General features: G+C 37.0%; 1 protein-coding gene across 2 annotated transcripts in view; it reads left to right on the top strand.

Moving 5' to 3' along the window:
* Nucleotides 1–15,478, top strand: part of GDA (guanine deaminase) — a 32,049-nt gene that overhangs the window by 9,840 nt on the left and 6,731 nt on the right. The window contains exons 4-14 of one of the 2 annotated variants that reach the window (XM_063320054.1): nt 153–240; nt 1,501–1,606; nt 4,371–4,398; nt 5,821–5,928; nt 6,959–7,066; nt 9,177–9,274; nt 10,096–10,163; nt 10,724–10,870; nt 13,243–13,361; nt 14,476–14,503; nt 14,863–15,435. In XM_063320054.1, the coding sequence (XP_063176124.1) occupies nt 153–240; nt 1,501–1,606; nt 4,371–4,398; nt 5,821–5,928; nt 6,959–7,066; nt 9,177–9,274; nt 10,096–10,163; nt 10,724–10,870; nt 13,243–13,361; nt 14,476–14,503; nt 14,863–14,867 (903 nt within the window). In that variant the 3' untranslated portion in view covers nt 14,868–15,435. Of the gene's footprint in view, nt 1–152; nt 241–1,500; nt 1,607–4,370; nt 4,399–5,820; nt 5,929–6,958; nt 7,067–9,176; nt 9,275–10,095; nt 10,164–10,723; nt 10,871–13,242; nt 13,362–14,475; nt 14,504–14,862; nt 15,436–15,478 lie in introns of those variants that run through there. The other variant, XM_063320053.1, reaches the window with a different exon arrangement.

Raw genomic sequence — 15,478 nt, 5'->3', positions numbered from 1 at the left:
AAATTAAAAATCTATATTTTACCTTTCCACTTCACTGCACAATTTCACAATAACTGAATGTTCTCACAGTTTGAAATCAGACTGCCTGTTCTGCGTTTTGGCAGCTTGACTATTTTTTTTCCCAGACAGTTGAAACTGATTTCTTTTTACAGAGACGAACTCTAAAGAATGGAACGACTACAGCTTGCTACTTTGCAACGATTTACACAGATACTTCTCTTCTTCTTGCTGAAATTATAGGTAAGGCTAACAGTGAGTTTTAAAGGATGTTGTGCAGGCTGTGTTAGTTGAAGGAAACAGACACTAGGAGTTTTAGACTAGCTAGGGATCTATCTTTCTACTAATTTGTTTTTTATTCATTGTATCTGTCATACTGTGTCCCCCAAATCCACCCTAGTTACCCTTGTTCACTTAACCACCTCTGTCCTGTTATTTCTGCCAGTCTCTTCATTCCCAAATCAGCTGCTGGCTGAGCTTGAATGAGGTCTGCTGGAGTTGCGCTTCATCTGCCGTTCTCTTCTCTTTCTGGCCTTTTGCTATTTGAGGATTAAAGGGCTGAGTGACAAGAGGTGCAGTCAATGTGTTAATTTCCTGATACTCTGAAGTTTCAGTTGAGAATCAACATCAAAAATCTCTACACACCCTCTGAAAACACAACAGTGGGACTTGTGTCAGGATCTCACCCCTCCCTTCTGTTCACTGTTGCAAATGCCTGATGTTTGAAAGTGTTGTGATTATTGCAGGATTTCTCAAGGCTCATCCAGTTCCTAAAGCAGAGCAAGTTAATGAGAGTCTTGCTTTCCATCAAAAATTCCCTAGTCTTTCCGATTTTGTAGGAAAACCTAAAACTTTGAAGCTGTTGTATTCAACAACTCAGAAAAAGTGGACAAAAGACATCTAATTCAGAGACACAATTGAAAGCTTAGAATTGAATATTATATGCATTCCTTTTAAGTCTTACACATATGTTCTCAGTCCTAGCATGGGTAAATCTCAAGAGAGATGCTCGAAGTAGCTCTGGTAATTTTCTCCATTGAACTGCGTGTGGGAGGCATGTTAGGAACCCCATTCCTTTCTCTTAAGGAGAGATGGTTTGCTGACATCTTTGTGCCTTTTCTCCACTCAGGGTAATCATCTGTTACAGCTACTGTACTTTGAAGCTTGTGCTTCTCATCCTCTACTTCACAGTGATCTTCTTCCTATACTACTATTATGAATTGTGGTTGTGGTTAAGCTACAGTAATAGAGTCTTCAATTATCGCATTTTTAAAGTTGGGTACTAATGTGGAAAAGAAAAACTATTTAAATTTTTTTTTCTCTTTCCTTTTTAGCCTTAAAAGTCACATGCATTGTCACAACTTAAGAAAAGAGCATAAATTCTGTTCATCTTAAATTAAGCTGGCTGGGGTGGAATTTGCTGTTTTGATTTCAGTACAGGCTTTGGTAACAGTTTTTGAGAACAAGTGATTCTGAGTTTTATATTCTTATGCATCTCAACAGATAAATTTGGTCAAAGAGCATTTGTTGGAAAAGTCTGCATGGATATGAATGACACTGTGCCACAATACAAAGAGAATACTGCTGACTCTGTCCAAGAGACAGAAAGGTAAGGTGATTAAATTTATGGCACAACCTTTAGAAATAAGGCTTTTTCATACATCTGCAAAGTGAATGTGAAGCTGACTGAGAACTTACAAGTTTAAATTTATTAGGAACAGGTTTTTTTTCTTCCGACAGTATTGTTTCCTACAGTTCTGGCAATTCCTACATACCCAGTTGCTGCATAGCCCAAGCAGTTTCTCTCTAGCTTTTCCAAAGGGGGAAAGCTACAGCTCTAGGCTTTGGAGACAATATGTGTATGTTGTTGTCTGTTTTCTTTGTCTTTTCCCGTCACAGCTCTGAGTGTGGAGTTGATGTGACCTGACATGGGATGGTGGGGTGGCAATCAGTTCCTTTGCCCTTCTGAGGTATTTTCTTCCCTCATTTAGGATAAAGATATATTCAAGTTGCAGGAGTCAGCTTTCATATACCCCATTTTAAACATGCTGTGGTTCTCCTCTCCTCCAGCATAGCACCAGTGAAATTACTCTGAACTTGCAGCTGGGAGAATGAAGGGGAATCCAATCAAGGCAATGTACATGTCGGAGGGGACCCAAGACTGGAGTATGGCAGCCTGCTGTCTTAGGTTTCTCTTGTCTTGCACATCCATGCTCAGGAAATGCTTAAGTAGACATACAGCTTTTCTCAGGGGACTGCTTGTTCACTTGTATAAATGTTTCAAATATCATGCTGAAAGAGAAAATGCCTGACAGTAATATAAACATCTTACAGCACTTGTGTGAAGTTGCTACCTTATTTTTGAAAATCATTCTAGAAGAATGCCAGTAAAAGTTAGAAATGTCATGGATTTCTAACCGTGTTTATATTTAAAGACATTTTTAAAACTTGTAGCACTCTACTACCATTTGTTTTCCTTCACGTAAATCCCTAATTTTCATAATACAGCATGAGTCCTGCTGAATGGCCTGGAAAGTGGCAGAGCTTCCAGCTCTGATATTTTTTAAAACTTCTGAATGTTCTAAATAGCTTTCTTTTAAATACCTATCGTGTGCTCCCAACTCGCTTCTCGTGATTGCGTTAATAACAAATGTTCCTCAGCTTTGGATGAGACTGTGCCACATGTCCTCCACAGCTGTCTAGAGAAGAGGGCTTTGTTCTTGTTGGCGTGAATCAGGAGTATTTACCTCATCAGTACAATTGCAGAAGGATGAAAAAGCTCTTCCTTTAAGCGGGCAACCTTTTTTTTTTTTTTTTTTAAAGAACCTAAGAAACATGATCTGTCACACTGTCAGAAAATGTGTTACACTGATTTCAGCTCTTTACAGTTAAACTCCAGAAATATTTCTATTGTATGCATGGAAATAATATACAATTCCAAGTGCTTCATGTACTAAATCTAAATTCAAGTCAAGAATTTGAATCTACCCTTCTCCTGCAAAGAGGGTTGAATAAAACGTTAGGGAGCTGAAATCTAGAATATGTAATATGCTTCTAGTAGTAGTAGTCATCTGGAAAGACGAAGACAGATGTTCAAATCTGTTCTTCTGATATAGAAGACAATGGTTTGAACCTGAGTTTCTTTCTTCATAGAGAAGTACCTAAGCCAACAAAGTATAGGGTATTTCAGTTTTGAAACAATGGTGACTCTGTTCAAAGAATGTGAAAAAAAATAAAAACAGTCATCTGGAGGTTTTGGATTATCACCTGAGAGTTACACTTGAGTTGAGTTTCTGCTCCACTGAATATTTTATTATTATATTGGGTGAATCAGTAAGAGGAGACAGGCGATACCTAATTCACATTGCATTTTGGCTCTCAAAGTTAGACAATGGTGGGCTCAAACTCCTTTGGTCATTGCAGACATTTAATTTAGGTCTCTCACTTCTAGCAGGTGATCTAGCACCAGCTGCAATGTTGTGAATCTAGCCTCTGGCGTTATTTTCTTTTCCATCTGAAGATATTTGACAAATTTAATTCAATGTTTGTTGTCACCAAAATTATGTGTTTTTCTGAATATAAACTATGATGTAAAAATTCACCGAGATCCTGTCCAGAACCCATCTCAAAGCAGCTTTTGCAAATTATTTGCATACGCTGTGCATTTGGGTTTTCAAAGACTTTCTTCCCTTCAAAGTCAGAGGAGGTTTTATTTGCTCCTCTGCATTACCTATATTGACTGCTTGGGGTTTTTTTGTAGAGGTCCCTGGGGTACCATCTTTTGTTTAACAAAGCAGGCAAATCTATACTATATTTTCCATAAGGTAGATAATCTATACACTAACATTAATATAAGCATCAGAAAATAAAGGGTCCTTTAAGTGAATGGAGACATAAGTAACTACTGTAAGTGAGGTATGGAATGTTGTGGCATCTTTTAAAAATAGGATTTTAAACAATAGAATATATTTAATGCTGTAATTTAAATTCATGGGCAAATTTAAGTATTTTTTTTCCCTAATGTTGCATCTGTAGCTTATAATTATGTTTTCAATGAATTTAATGTAACATGTATTTGGTTTTCAGTGAGAACTCAGAGTAATTACCACGTGTCTAATGTTAATTATTGCAAATTAAAAAAATTCTGTATGTTCAGGGTCAAATTCACAACTAGCATAATTTGAGGTAATTACCTTGACTTCATTGTGTTGCTTCTTTTTATTTAGTCTGAGAATCTGGCCCAACTTTCTGTAAAAAATTAATCTGTGTCTGAAATACTTAATAGTGTATCTAAGTAAATATTTTCTAAATTTTTTGGAATTTATAACACAGGTGACAGATTTATAACAAATTTTTTTTCTACCCTTTTTCAGGTTTGTTAAAGAACTACTGGAAAGGAAGGTGAGTAGATTTCTCCTTTGTATTCGCTTCTGTATTTAGAAGATGCTGTGTGAATATATGAAATAGTTAATCCCACCGACAAACTGCTGGCTTAGTGACAAATCAATAAATACACATCTTTCTGTGTAGTATACAGATATCATCAGTCTGAAAAATGTTCTGCTAGCCATGTTGCTGAGAAATGGACTTGTAGCAGTGTAAATTCAGTCTCATGTGCTCAGAGCACAGCAGAGTAGTGTTCTGTGCATGTTCTCTATTGACTTTAAAATACTCCGCTTCCTAGAAAGGACAACTTTCTGTTAAGAAGGTGGAAGTCAGTCAATCACTCTGTGGTATATAAATAGACTGGTAAAAGAAGTTCTCATCAGCAGAAGCCAGTGTCTTTACAGTACAGTTACTAATCCATTACCAAATTAGTATTTTGGGTCAGCACATGTCTTCCAGTGTGTTTCTAAAGAAATTCAGGTTTACACTCCTGAGGTAAAGGCAGTGGTGTACACTCCCATATTACAAGCAGTTATACTTTTCTTATCAGCTTTTTGTCTTCAATGGCTTAATTTGTTGATGTTTGTACCTCAAAACTTTCAAAACATTCAAGAACAGATGCCTAGACTTTAATGCCTAAATCATATGTATTAGTAGAGTAAATCGGCTAATCTGAAGAAGTTCTGAGCTTCTTGTATTTGGGAGATGGTATAAGAAACTGCAAACCAAGTTATCATATACTGTCTTCTAGTGGTGTCACGTGCACAACTATTGCCTGTGTCTGAAGGCAGAGTTGTAATGCCATTGTCTATTTTTATGACAATTTTAATTGAGAAGTGCAAGGTGTAAAGCAAACATCTGTATCTGTAGTCTTGGTGTCTTCTCCACTGTTTCCTACTGCATATCTGGTGCTACCACTCATCTTCCTGTCTAGGGAGTATAGGGACAGTTTGTTGCTATCATGAGTGGAGAAAACTGAACAATAAAAAGGCTTTGGTTTTACAGAACTCTGCAGTTTTGCATGATTACACGTTTGATATTCACAGAAGCAGGGGTCAGAAAAACATCTGGTCATTCATTTGACTTACTCCTCATAATGCATACTGGACTGTCAGCAAATATGAAAAAGCATCCAGTGCTTCTCCTGAAGTCTGGTAAAGTCTCAGTGGCTTGATGAAGGACTTCTAATAAGAATAACTTCTTTACTAAGGTTCATTAAAACTGTTTTGAAAATAAATATAAATTGATTCTCTATTTCTCTGGTAAAATTTCTAATAAAAATTAGGAAATGACTATATGGTTTAATTTGAGTTGGCAAGGATGCCGTAAGCAATGAGTGATGGAGACAAAATGTAATTGCTGTGTAAATGCTTGTCTTAATTATGGTTACTGATATATAGACATAGAATCCCACGCATGTCTTTTTAATATTTTCAGTATCCAAGGGTACAGCCTGTAATAACCCCCCGCTTTGGCCCTTCCTGCACAGAGGATTTGCTGTCTGCACTTGGCGATTTAGCACAGGCTCGTGATCTCCACGTACAGGTAAGCTCTGAGAGCTCCACGTACAATTTAAATAGTTTGGATAGATAGCATACAGACCAGGGAGTTTTCATAATTTCAGCAAAACACTTAAACCACATTGTTTCTTACCTTGGAGGCTGTGTTTTCAATTCCTCTGAAATTACCAGTGGTACTCTGAAAGAACACTGTGACCTGCACAGGAAATGAGAAGGCTCATGGCTGGAAGGATGTGCAATTTAGCAAGCCGCGGTGCATGGTTAGAGCGACCCTTGAGTTGCTAAAGGTTGCACTCCCTAGTACAAGGTTGTTACGTCTGTCTCTCTGCCTTCTGCTCTTTCTGTACAGAGCAGATTTCAGTAGATAAAAGAATTACTCATCTTCGTATCTTATTTAACATTGTTAGCATAACAGTAAGATTTCCGGTATGATGAAGTTTCTGTGTTTAAAAAAGACATATTTTAAAGCTTACGGGACTGTTGAAACTTTGAGATGTTTCTCTTTTGGTTACACTGTTCTAAGCATATACTGTTACAAAGCTATGCTACATTAGGATTTTTTGCCATTATGAAGTAGGCATTTGAAAATATATGCTCCAATGGGAGTACAGGAGGATCAGATTTTTATCTGAGACCAGGAATTAATCAGCCCATCTGAAGATACGTGGAGCAGCTAGGTAGCTGTGGCCCTGACCAAAGGGTCCCCTCTGTGGTAGGCTGGTTCTCTCTTTTACCTCCCAGTCATATGTATTATTTTATTTATTATTTTAACATTTGCCAAATACCAAGTGGGCCATTATGTCACCAAACTACTGGGTTGGACCATCCAGGCATACCATCTCATATCGCTTTTATAGGAACAAATGGAGCTACTCTTTTCGGTCCCAGGGACCTCTCCAATGAAAAGAGAAACCCAAGGACTAGATCTAACTATAGGCTTTCCAAACACTAGTTTCTGTCATTATAACTTTAGCACCAGTATGTTGCTCAGAAAGTTGTAATGTCAGGCTTAATGCTATTTAAAACACTCATTGCTATGTATTTTCTTTTTGCAGAGTCACATAAGTGAGAATGAAGAAGAAGTCAAACTTGTGGAGAACATGTTTCCTGCCTACCAGAATTACACTGAATTGTATGATAAAAACAAGCTGCTTACTAGCAAGGTAGCTGCATAAAAACCTGCACAGTATAGCCTGCATTTATCCCCATAGAGAATATGATGGTTAACTGTAGTTACCTGAAAAGTAGGTATTGTTTTGTCCAGGTTAGTGACATCTAGGGGAAAGTAAGTTGGTTTTATGTTCTCTATTGCACAGGTGTTGGTCAAGATATTGGACCTTTAGACAAGCCCACACTTTTCCTAAGCATTTTAGGGAACATGAACAATTAAGGTACTTTATGCTCCCTGATCCATTTTCCAAGGGCTCCAAAGAGTATTGGGGCAGTAGGATCAGAAGGAGACGGAGTAAAGCTGGTATTGTAGGACCTGGTAACGCTTGGGCAGTACCCAATTACCCTTATATTACGGTGTTCTTGCATGCTGGTTTTGCCTGGAGATTTGTTCTATGACATTATGGTAGGACCAACTTCATTTTTTGGCAGTTTCCTACAGAAAAGCGGCTTGTCCTGTTGTGTTCTGTGTGTCAACCTCACATACAGACAGGTATGCTTTACTGTTCTGACTACCCAAAAGCACTCTCACATCATTAGCTGATTTTACCAAGTATTGAGAGGCACGGTGGCCTGAAGCTTTATGCTGGCAAGACAAATACAAGCAGATCTGATACCAGGCCACACTCAGCACAGGTTGGAATGCCAGGGTTTACCTTATTAGATAGCAGAGACCCCATGCGAGAGTGAGTATGAACAGCCTAATTACGGTCAGAGTGCTTAAGCACCGGTCAAATTGATTTAAAATTCTAGGCACAAAGGACAGCTGGGAACTCCTTGGGAATTAGGTATTGAACTCCCGTTTCTGTCTTCAAAAATGTACCCCAGTAAATTATTTATTTACAGTCCTTTTTACCTGAGAAATCAATATGGACTACTTAAGTATGTACACAGTATTAAATTTTGTTCTCTTGCACAGTCCTATGCACAATGATTTGTTGCATCAGTGTACCAAAGAGAATATTGGTGCTGCAAAAACATATGTCTTAATTCTGTCAGGCTTTTATATGCACAGCGCTGAAAAAGGTTGCTGAAAATCAGGGTTACGGGTGCTTTCTGGTACCAGGCTTCTGGTTGGTTGGGGAAGCATTCTATGAAAGACAAGCATAACAAAACCACAGACATTGCCCCCTCCCCAACCACCAAAACTAAGACACCATTATTTTTTTTAATGTTTTAAAAGTATGTTTTTCAGAGCTGTGGCTGAAATATTTCCTTCTTTTTAAAAAGAAGTACACATCAGTAGAGATATGGTTCGACAGCTACCATATGTATGTCCTTAACTTAAAATGTGGCTGTTGTCATTGCAGTTTCAGTTACATTTGAGCTTGATTAGTAAGGATGGCAAGGGTACAGTGCTATTAGGAAATGCTCAGTGGAAACAGTCCCTGTGCCGTTCTCATTTTTATCAGCAGATTGCAAGGCCTGAAAGAGCTCTTGCTGTTGTCTTTGAGTGGTCATTTGGCATATAAGGTAATTCCAAGTAGATTTGTCTGGGAATAATTGGTTTATGTGCTATTAAGTGATACTATCCTATACTTCTATGTTTTGTGTATACTGCTTGTGAACTTATTTTTAAAATCAGCTATGTAGGCCAAGAAAGAAATGTCATTAAACAGTTGCATAACAAATTAGATTATTTTAATTAATGGATATTCCATATATATATCTCTACCTGGTTCAAACCTTTAGAGGGACAATGGGAAATGTGCTAAGAGTACGTATATCTTCCATTGTATCTGACATACTCCTAGCCCCAGTACTTAATCTCTGTATTAGCTAGAAAATATAAATCATAAGGTTACTACAGTGCTAGGGCAACTGGGGAATTCTTGCCTTTGTTCCTTGAAGCACTTAGGTCACAGCAGTCACTGCAAGAGGCAGCACCCTATCTTCGTTAATAAATGAAAAAAAAGCTGAGAGGCACACTGAAGTTAATGAGACTTTCTCCCCTGTTGATTTCAAGGGTGTCATTCAAGAAGTGCTTTAATTTTCCTTGATGGTAACAGGTGTCCTTTTGGATATTAGAAGTAGTGCAGCAAAAATCACAGGTACTGAAGTAAATGCAATGTTGAGTAAATTGGTGATTCTGTTTTTCTTTAGACAGTGATGGCTCATGCCTGTTATCTTTCTGAAGAAGAGCTGAAACTTTTTAGTCTTCGCGGAGCTGCAATTTCACATTGCCCCAATTCTAATTTTTCGTAAGTTAAAAAGAAAAAAAAAAAAGGAAAAAAAGAATGGTGTACAATTAAATAAAGCTGTTGTTCATATAGTACCCAGAATCCAACCTATCATTACAAGGCTATGTATGTGATACCCCAGAAGTGACATATTGGATTGAGAATGACCGTTCATGCTCTGCTTCTGCGTGGTATGCTCTGGACTGACTTGTGGTCTTTCAGTATAGTCATGTATGTATGTATGTATGTATGTATGTAGCTATCTGTCTACCTAGATATAGGTATACGAATTGATTTTTTTAAACTTTATTTCTTTTGACTATTGTATCAATGGCAGATTCAGGCCATGTCCCTTCCCCTCAAAGTATGCATATGTTTTGGGGAAGTGGGAATGGGCTATATAGTCTTCTTTTTATTATGCAGAAATAAGATACTGTATGGTATCCACATGGGATACTGTACTAAATGTTAACAGTCATTTTGCCTTTAACATAACCGATATCTTGTTTGTGATGACTTACTACTGCTCTTGAAATGACCTCCTATCTTCTGGAATATACTTTACCTCATATTTGGATTTTTTCACAGATAATATTGAGAGCTCATTTTCAGCAGATAACTATAAAACTATGGGAGTTTTTAACTGAGAAAAATCGCCTTTATTTTTAGTGATTAAACCCCATCTTTCAGATGTATGAATGCAAATGCTCCATCCCAGTTTGATAAACCGAATCTATTGCAAATGTTCTGAGAACCTTTCTCATGAAACGGCTCTGCAGCTCGGCTCTTCCTGAACTTTCTCTGCACGTATCACACAGAACACATTTCTTCTTCCAATCCAGGTTGCGCAGCGGTGTCTTAAATGTGCAAAAGGTGCTGAAACACAATGTGAAGCTTGGCCTTGGCACAGGTTAGTGGTGCGTTGTAAAAACGGTTACTTTTAGAAACCGTTGGGACGTACAAAAACATACCTACTTGTTTGTATTTAGAAGTCGGCATGTCTCCAGCCTATGGACCTGCTTGTTTTTCCCAACTACTTCTAGAGTAGTGAAGTCTAAAGTACTGAAATCTAGAGCAGGTATTTAAAGTATTTGAAGTATTTAAATTTATTTAAATACTTCAATTAAATTATTTAAAAGTATTTTAGAAGTATTTAAAAATATTTTAAAAAGAAAGTATTTAAAAAGAAAACCAAAACTGAATGAAGACAATTTTGTTCCTGTTGTGAGAGTAAACAGGGCTTGAATAACAACTTTGAAGGTTTCTGTTATTCTGTGTTATGTTCTATTTAGCCTAAGTTGTATGTCAGAGTGCCTTTATTAGGAATTATACATCCAGGGACAGCACTTAGCGGTAAAACTTTTTGTGTTTACAACGTCTGCCCCTTTGTAACATTTAATTAAAGCTCATAGAAGTTTAACCCAGAGAATTATTCCCAAAGCTTGTTTCTAAGAGCCTGATCCCTTCTAGATGTTGCGGGTGGATATTCAGCTTCTATGCTTGATGCCATCAGGAAAACAATGATGGCATCTAATAGCCTTCAGATCAATAAAGTGAACGAAACAGGACTAACTCTTGAAGAAGCTTTTCAACTAGCCACTCTAGGAGGAAGCCAAGGTAAGAAGAAATTTCTTTAGGATGTACACAGAGAACTACATCTCTTTTTGGTGTTTTATCTCCCTGTCTTTAAATGGTGGCTGAATTAACAGATTTTCTGGTGCCAGATGAAGTTTAAAATGGTATCTGCTGGGCTGAGAATCCTTCAGTCTCTCATATCTTTACTAGGCTCATTACAGAAAAGTAGTCATATCGATATTGAGAGTTTATTAATAGAATCTTAATGATTTTTCAGGGTTGTACATTTTCTCTGCAAAGTTCCTCGGACTTCTTAGTCATTAGTGCTTGTATATTTATCACACCAATTCGAAAGACTTTGTTTTCTCAGCAACCAACATTTAGAGAGAAAGCTGTGCAATTACTATAACATCATGCATCCTGTTTGTCATCAGTTTCTAATTTTGTTTCTGCTTTTTGAACTCTCAGTGAAGCAGTTTGCCACTGCCTTTCCAGCAAATCAAAACATCATACAAATCACTCCTCAGACAGAGAAAAGCACAGACTTTAAACAGCTTATGCACCATAGCTGTTTAAGACATATTTGCATCTGCAGAATATAGTCATGTAGTGTATCGGTTATTCTGGTTCACTGGGATGTTTTGCCATGATCAGTATGCACACACTGATTTGTACAATTAGCAAAGTTTTAGTGGAACTTGTATGATTTAGCAGAGAGCAAATCCGCACGTAAGTAAAAATTTACAACTATTTCAGGTAGCAGAGTTGAGCTCGCTGCCTGCTGAAGATGTGGTAGTGTAACATTTTTGTAGCTCTCAGAAAACCCCATTGTGAAATATTGATGGAAGTTTGAAAGATGTAATGAAAATGTCATCAAACAGATCTTCTCAGGACTGTATTTGAATTTTGGGAGGGTGCAATGGGGAAATAGAGAAGGCAGAAAATGGGCAGGGAACAAAAAAGGAGAGGTCTTTTCCCCCACCATACACAGAGAATAATTAGCTCAGATACAGACAGGAAAACTTATAAAAATCCCAAACTCGTATATGGTTTGCCTTCCTAGCTACTCTTTTACTTGTTTTGCCTGAGTTCTTAGAATTACTTAGCAATATCTTTATTGTGTATACTGTTTTTGAACTGTTTTATCCTTACTGAATCACTTTCAAGGGTAGAAAATAAATTACTCATACAACCTTTCAGTAACCTGGACAAGTAGTTTGCGGAAATTTAAATGAGTGATTCTTCACTGCAATAATTTGCTTTGCTGAGACTCCTAAACTCTTGTCACCCTCTTGTGTTTAATCTAAAAATTGCATTCTACTTATAAACCTGAAAGAATACGAGATCATTTTAGTTGGAACTGGTAGGTAGTCAAAATATCTTTGTGAAAGTATTGTGAAGTTCACTGAAGGCTGAAGTTCCTTTGTCAGACTGGAGCAATCTGAAAACAAGTGAAAAGGTTATTTTCAGATATTATTCCCTTTGATAACATAGTTTAACTCCGAAGTATTGGAAAACTTGGTTTAATACACAGATACATTGTACAACTTAAAACTATCCCAAATCATTTCCAAGGAGACACAAAGACCTCTCTTTAGGTATTCTAAGCACTCACAAGCACCCAGTTGCTGAAGATGAAACTGTAAGTTTTCAGTGCTTGTGGATCTGAGAACCAGAAGTTGTAATGAAGCTTTGAAATAACAAAGCTAAATGATAGACTCCAAGACAAGCCTTACAGGTGGGTATGAGATCTTCAGATCTGGCTGTGATTTTTTTTCCACACCATATTGTTCTTTGTTCCTGCTAATTAGCCTCAGTTGTCCGTTATCCTCTCTGCACACCTGTTTTATTATTGCATTATTATATATGTCACTCTCATAATAAGTCTATACAACCTGTTAAAGTTGCTTAAACTGTTTAAACAATTAAATCTAATACTGCCTTAGCAAAGTGAGTATTATTATATACTTTACCATTTCTCTGACTCCATTTCATTGCCCCTTTTGGAGTTTTAATGTTTTTGCAATGTAAACGATTATTATTCCACTTTAAACAGTTAGTGGCCTATACACCAGATCTGCAGTGACACAAAATCAAAGGATAACATTCAAAGAACGAAAATCAAAAGAGGGGTTCAAACTGTTTCTCACGTTTCGTTTACCCTTAACAGATGGAGTACCAGAACCCTAACCCTTCAGAAATTCACCAAAATATACATGTCTTTACTGAGAAGTTGCGTAAGAACTCAGATGCTACAATACTCAGTGTTGAATTTGCTGTCATATTTTTCCATGTGGTCATCTAAATTCTTGTAGTTTTTCTTATGAACATCTCAAGTAAGTTGCCAGGTGCTTCCACATGGTGGAAGTTGGCTTGCTTTGAAGAGCTGTTTGTGAGCTTATTTTCTTCCTCAGCTCTAGGACTAGACGATGTGATTGGAAACTTTGAGGTCGGCAAAGAATTTGATGCACTGCTAATCAACACGAAGGCTTCAGACAGCCCTTTTGACTTGTTCTCTGCTGATAATTTTGAGGTAATTGGAACAGGATTAATCATCCAAAAAATTACTGGAAATTATGTGGGGAAGGTCCAAGATACGGCCAGAATAAGTCTTTTGAGAGTTATTCCAGTAACAGGAGTCGAGGGTACTACACCACCGGTCTCTGTGTTTCAGCCCAAGAGGTTTGTTTGGTGATTGGGTTTTTGTAGAGTCTTGCTGTCCTTAGTGACAGTCCCCATATCCCCGTGAGCAAAAATGCATGTAACATTTTTTAATGTGTGTTTTATTATCCCAAGCTGACAATTAGAGTTAGCCTTTGCAGTGACAAATGGCAGCCAAGAAAAAGCAATTCCGTTTTCATTAACACCTTGACTTCAAACTCAAAAATGGCAACCGGTTCCCAGGTAAAGACTAGGTTGCCTTGACTGTACTGCCACTGTAAATTTAAGCAAGAACTCAAGACAACTAATTTGAGTTGAAAGCACAGTTTTCATGCACGCAAATAAGCAATATTGGCATTATGCAATGGGCACACCTTCTCATACAAAACTCTTTTAGGATTAAAAAAAGGTAATGAACAACGGTTACTTGAATTTACTGATGTGGCCAGCCCATCTATTGCCATCTCTGTTCTGAATACCACCATTTACTTAGAAATGTGGGTATAAATGGTGAGGTAATTGTTCCTTAATCTGTTTCGGACACAATAATCTGGATTAGATTAAATTCTTTAATTTTTAAATCTTTTTCCTAATTCAAATAATTCTGGAAAAAATATTTTCCAGGTTAAGTCTAAACCTTTTCAGCTAAGTTAGCAGTTCTTAGGACTTTAAAAATGCTTACAATCTTGTCCGATTTTTCAATAAGTAAATGAATTTGAGCACTCTAAGAAAGAGGAAGGGGAAGTATTCTGTTTTAGGCATATATTTGTTTGTACTGTCAAACTTGTGCAGTTTTCTTCCTAAAACATACAGCCTCCTTACTGAAAGTTATTTATTAGAAAATGTGCAGATTAAGTTTGGATTTTACTGTTAGTAGGAATATTTGGGAAAACTATTTCTATTGTTTCTTTCAAGCTTCAAATAATTAGGATCTGGGATAACAGATGCTGCTTTCTGAATTTGATTTTCTCCTGTTTTTTTTATAGGACACTCTGCAGAAGTTCCTGTATCTAGGTACGTTCCGATTCTCAACCTACATTCTCTTGCTGTTTTGTACATCCAAAATTGCCTAAATTAATGTGGAGGTTAATAGTAAATTTATTGATACATAATTAAATGTACATGTGTTTAATGTAATTATATTGATTTAAATTGTCTATAGACATGAATATCTCACTATTTAGTAATATTAGTATTTATTTACATTAATTAAATATGCATTTACTTTCATTTATTGATATTTATTTATAAATACTGAGTAATAATTAAGTGGTTTAACTGTTGTTCTTTGGGACATAGTTAAATAGTCAGTTTAACACTACCAGATGCACGAAGTTTGCCAGATTTATTCCCACTCCTATCTTTATCTACAGTATGAGCTAAATCATATTTCACGGTAAGGCAACACTGACATGCTGATCACCCGTTCAGAACCAGTTCGGCTCAGAAGGACTTCTGCAGACCAGTTGCCGTTGTGTTTTTTTCACTCCCAAACAAAAAATGAGGCCTTTAAAAGGAACAAAGTCCAACACAAGCCATCCTACCCCCCTAAGAGAACAGATACTCTTTATAGGGCATCGTCTGGACTAAGAGCTGTGTTGCCCGTTATGTTGTTCTGTAGAGGCAACTGTTGTTGTGGCCACATTTGTGTCATTCTCTAATTAGGTTTTTGCCTTTTGGAGATGGTGGCTGAGGCAAATCAGCTTTACTGCTGCTTGGTGCAACAATATGCTTTCTGTACTGATATGTAGCATTTTCAGCTTTTGAATCTACCAAATATATAGAAAACCCATGACACCATTGCAGCAGCTGAATGCTATGTTTATTTCTTAAAAAAAAAACATGGGTAATTTAAATATCCATTGATCTTTGTGGTAGCCCTGACTTTTTCTCTCCAAAACAACTTTCTCAGTCCTAGGAAAGGGTCGCTGCAAATGATGTATTCCAAAACTGATTTTGTGGTTTGCATAGTTTTTCATTCATTAAATC

The sequence above is a fragment of the Chroicocephalus ridibundus genome, chromosome Z, assembly GCF_963924245.1.
Source record: "Chroicocephalus ridibundus chromosome Z, bChrRid1.1, whole genome shotgun sequence".
Taxonomy (NCBI): Eukaryota; Metazoa; Chordata; class Aves; order Charadriiformes; family Laridae; genus Chroicocephalus; species Chroicocephalus ridibundus.
Note: the sequence above shows the minus strand (reverse complement) of the source record. Positions and strands in the feature narration are given on the sequence as shown.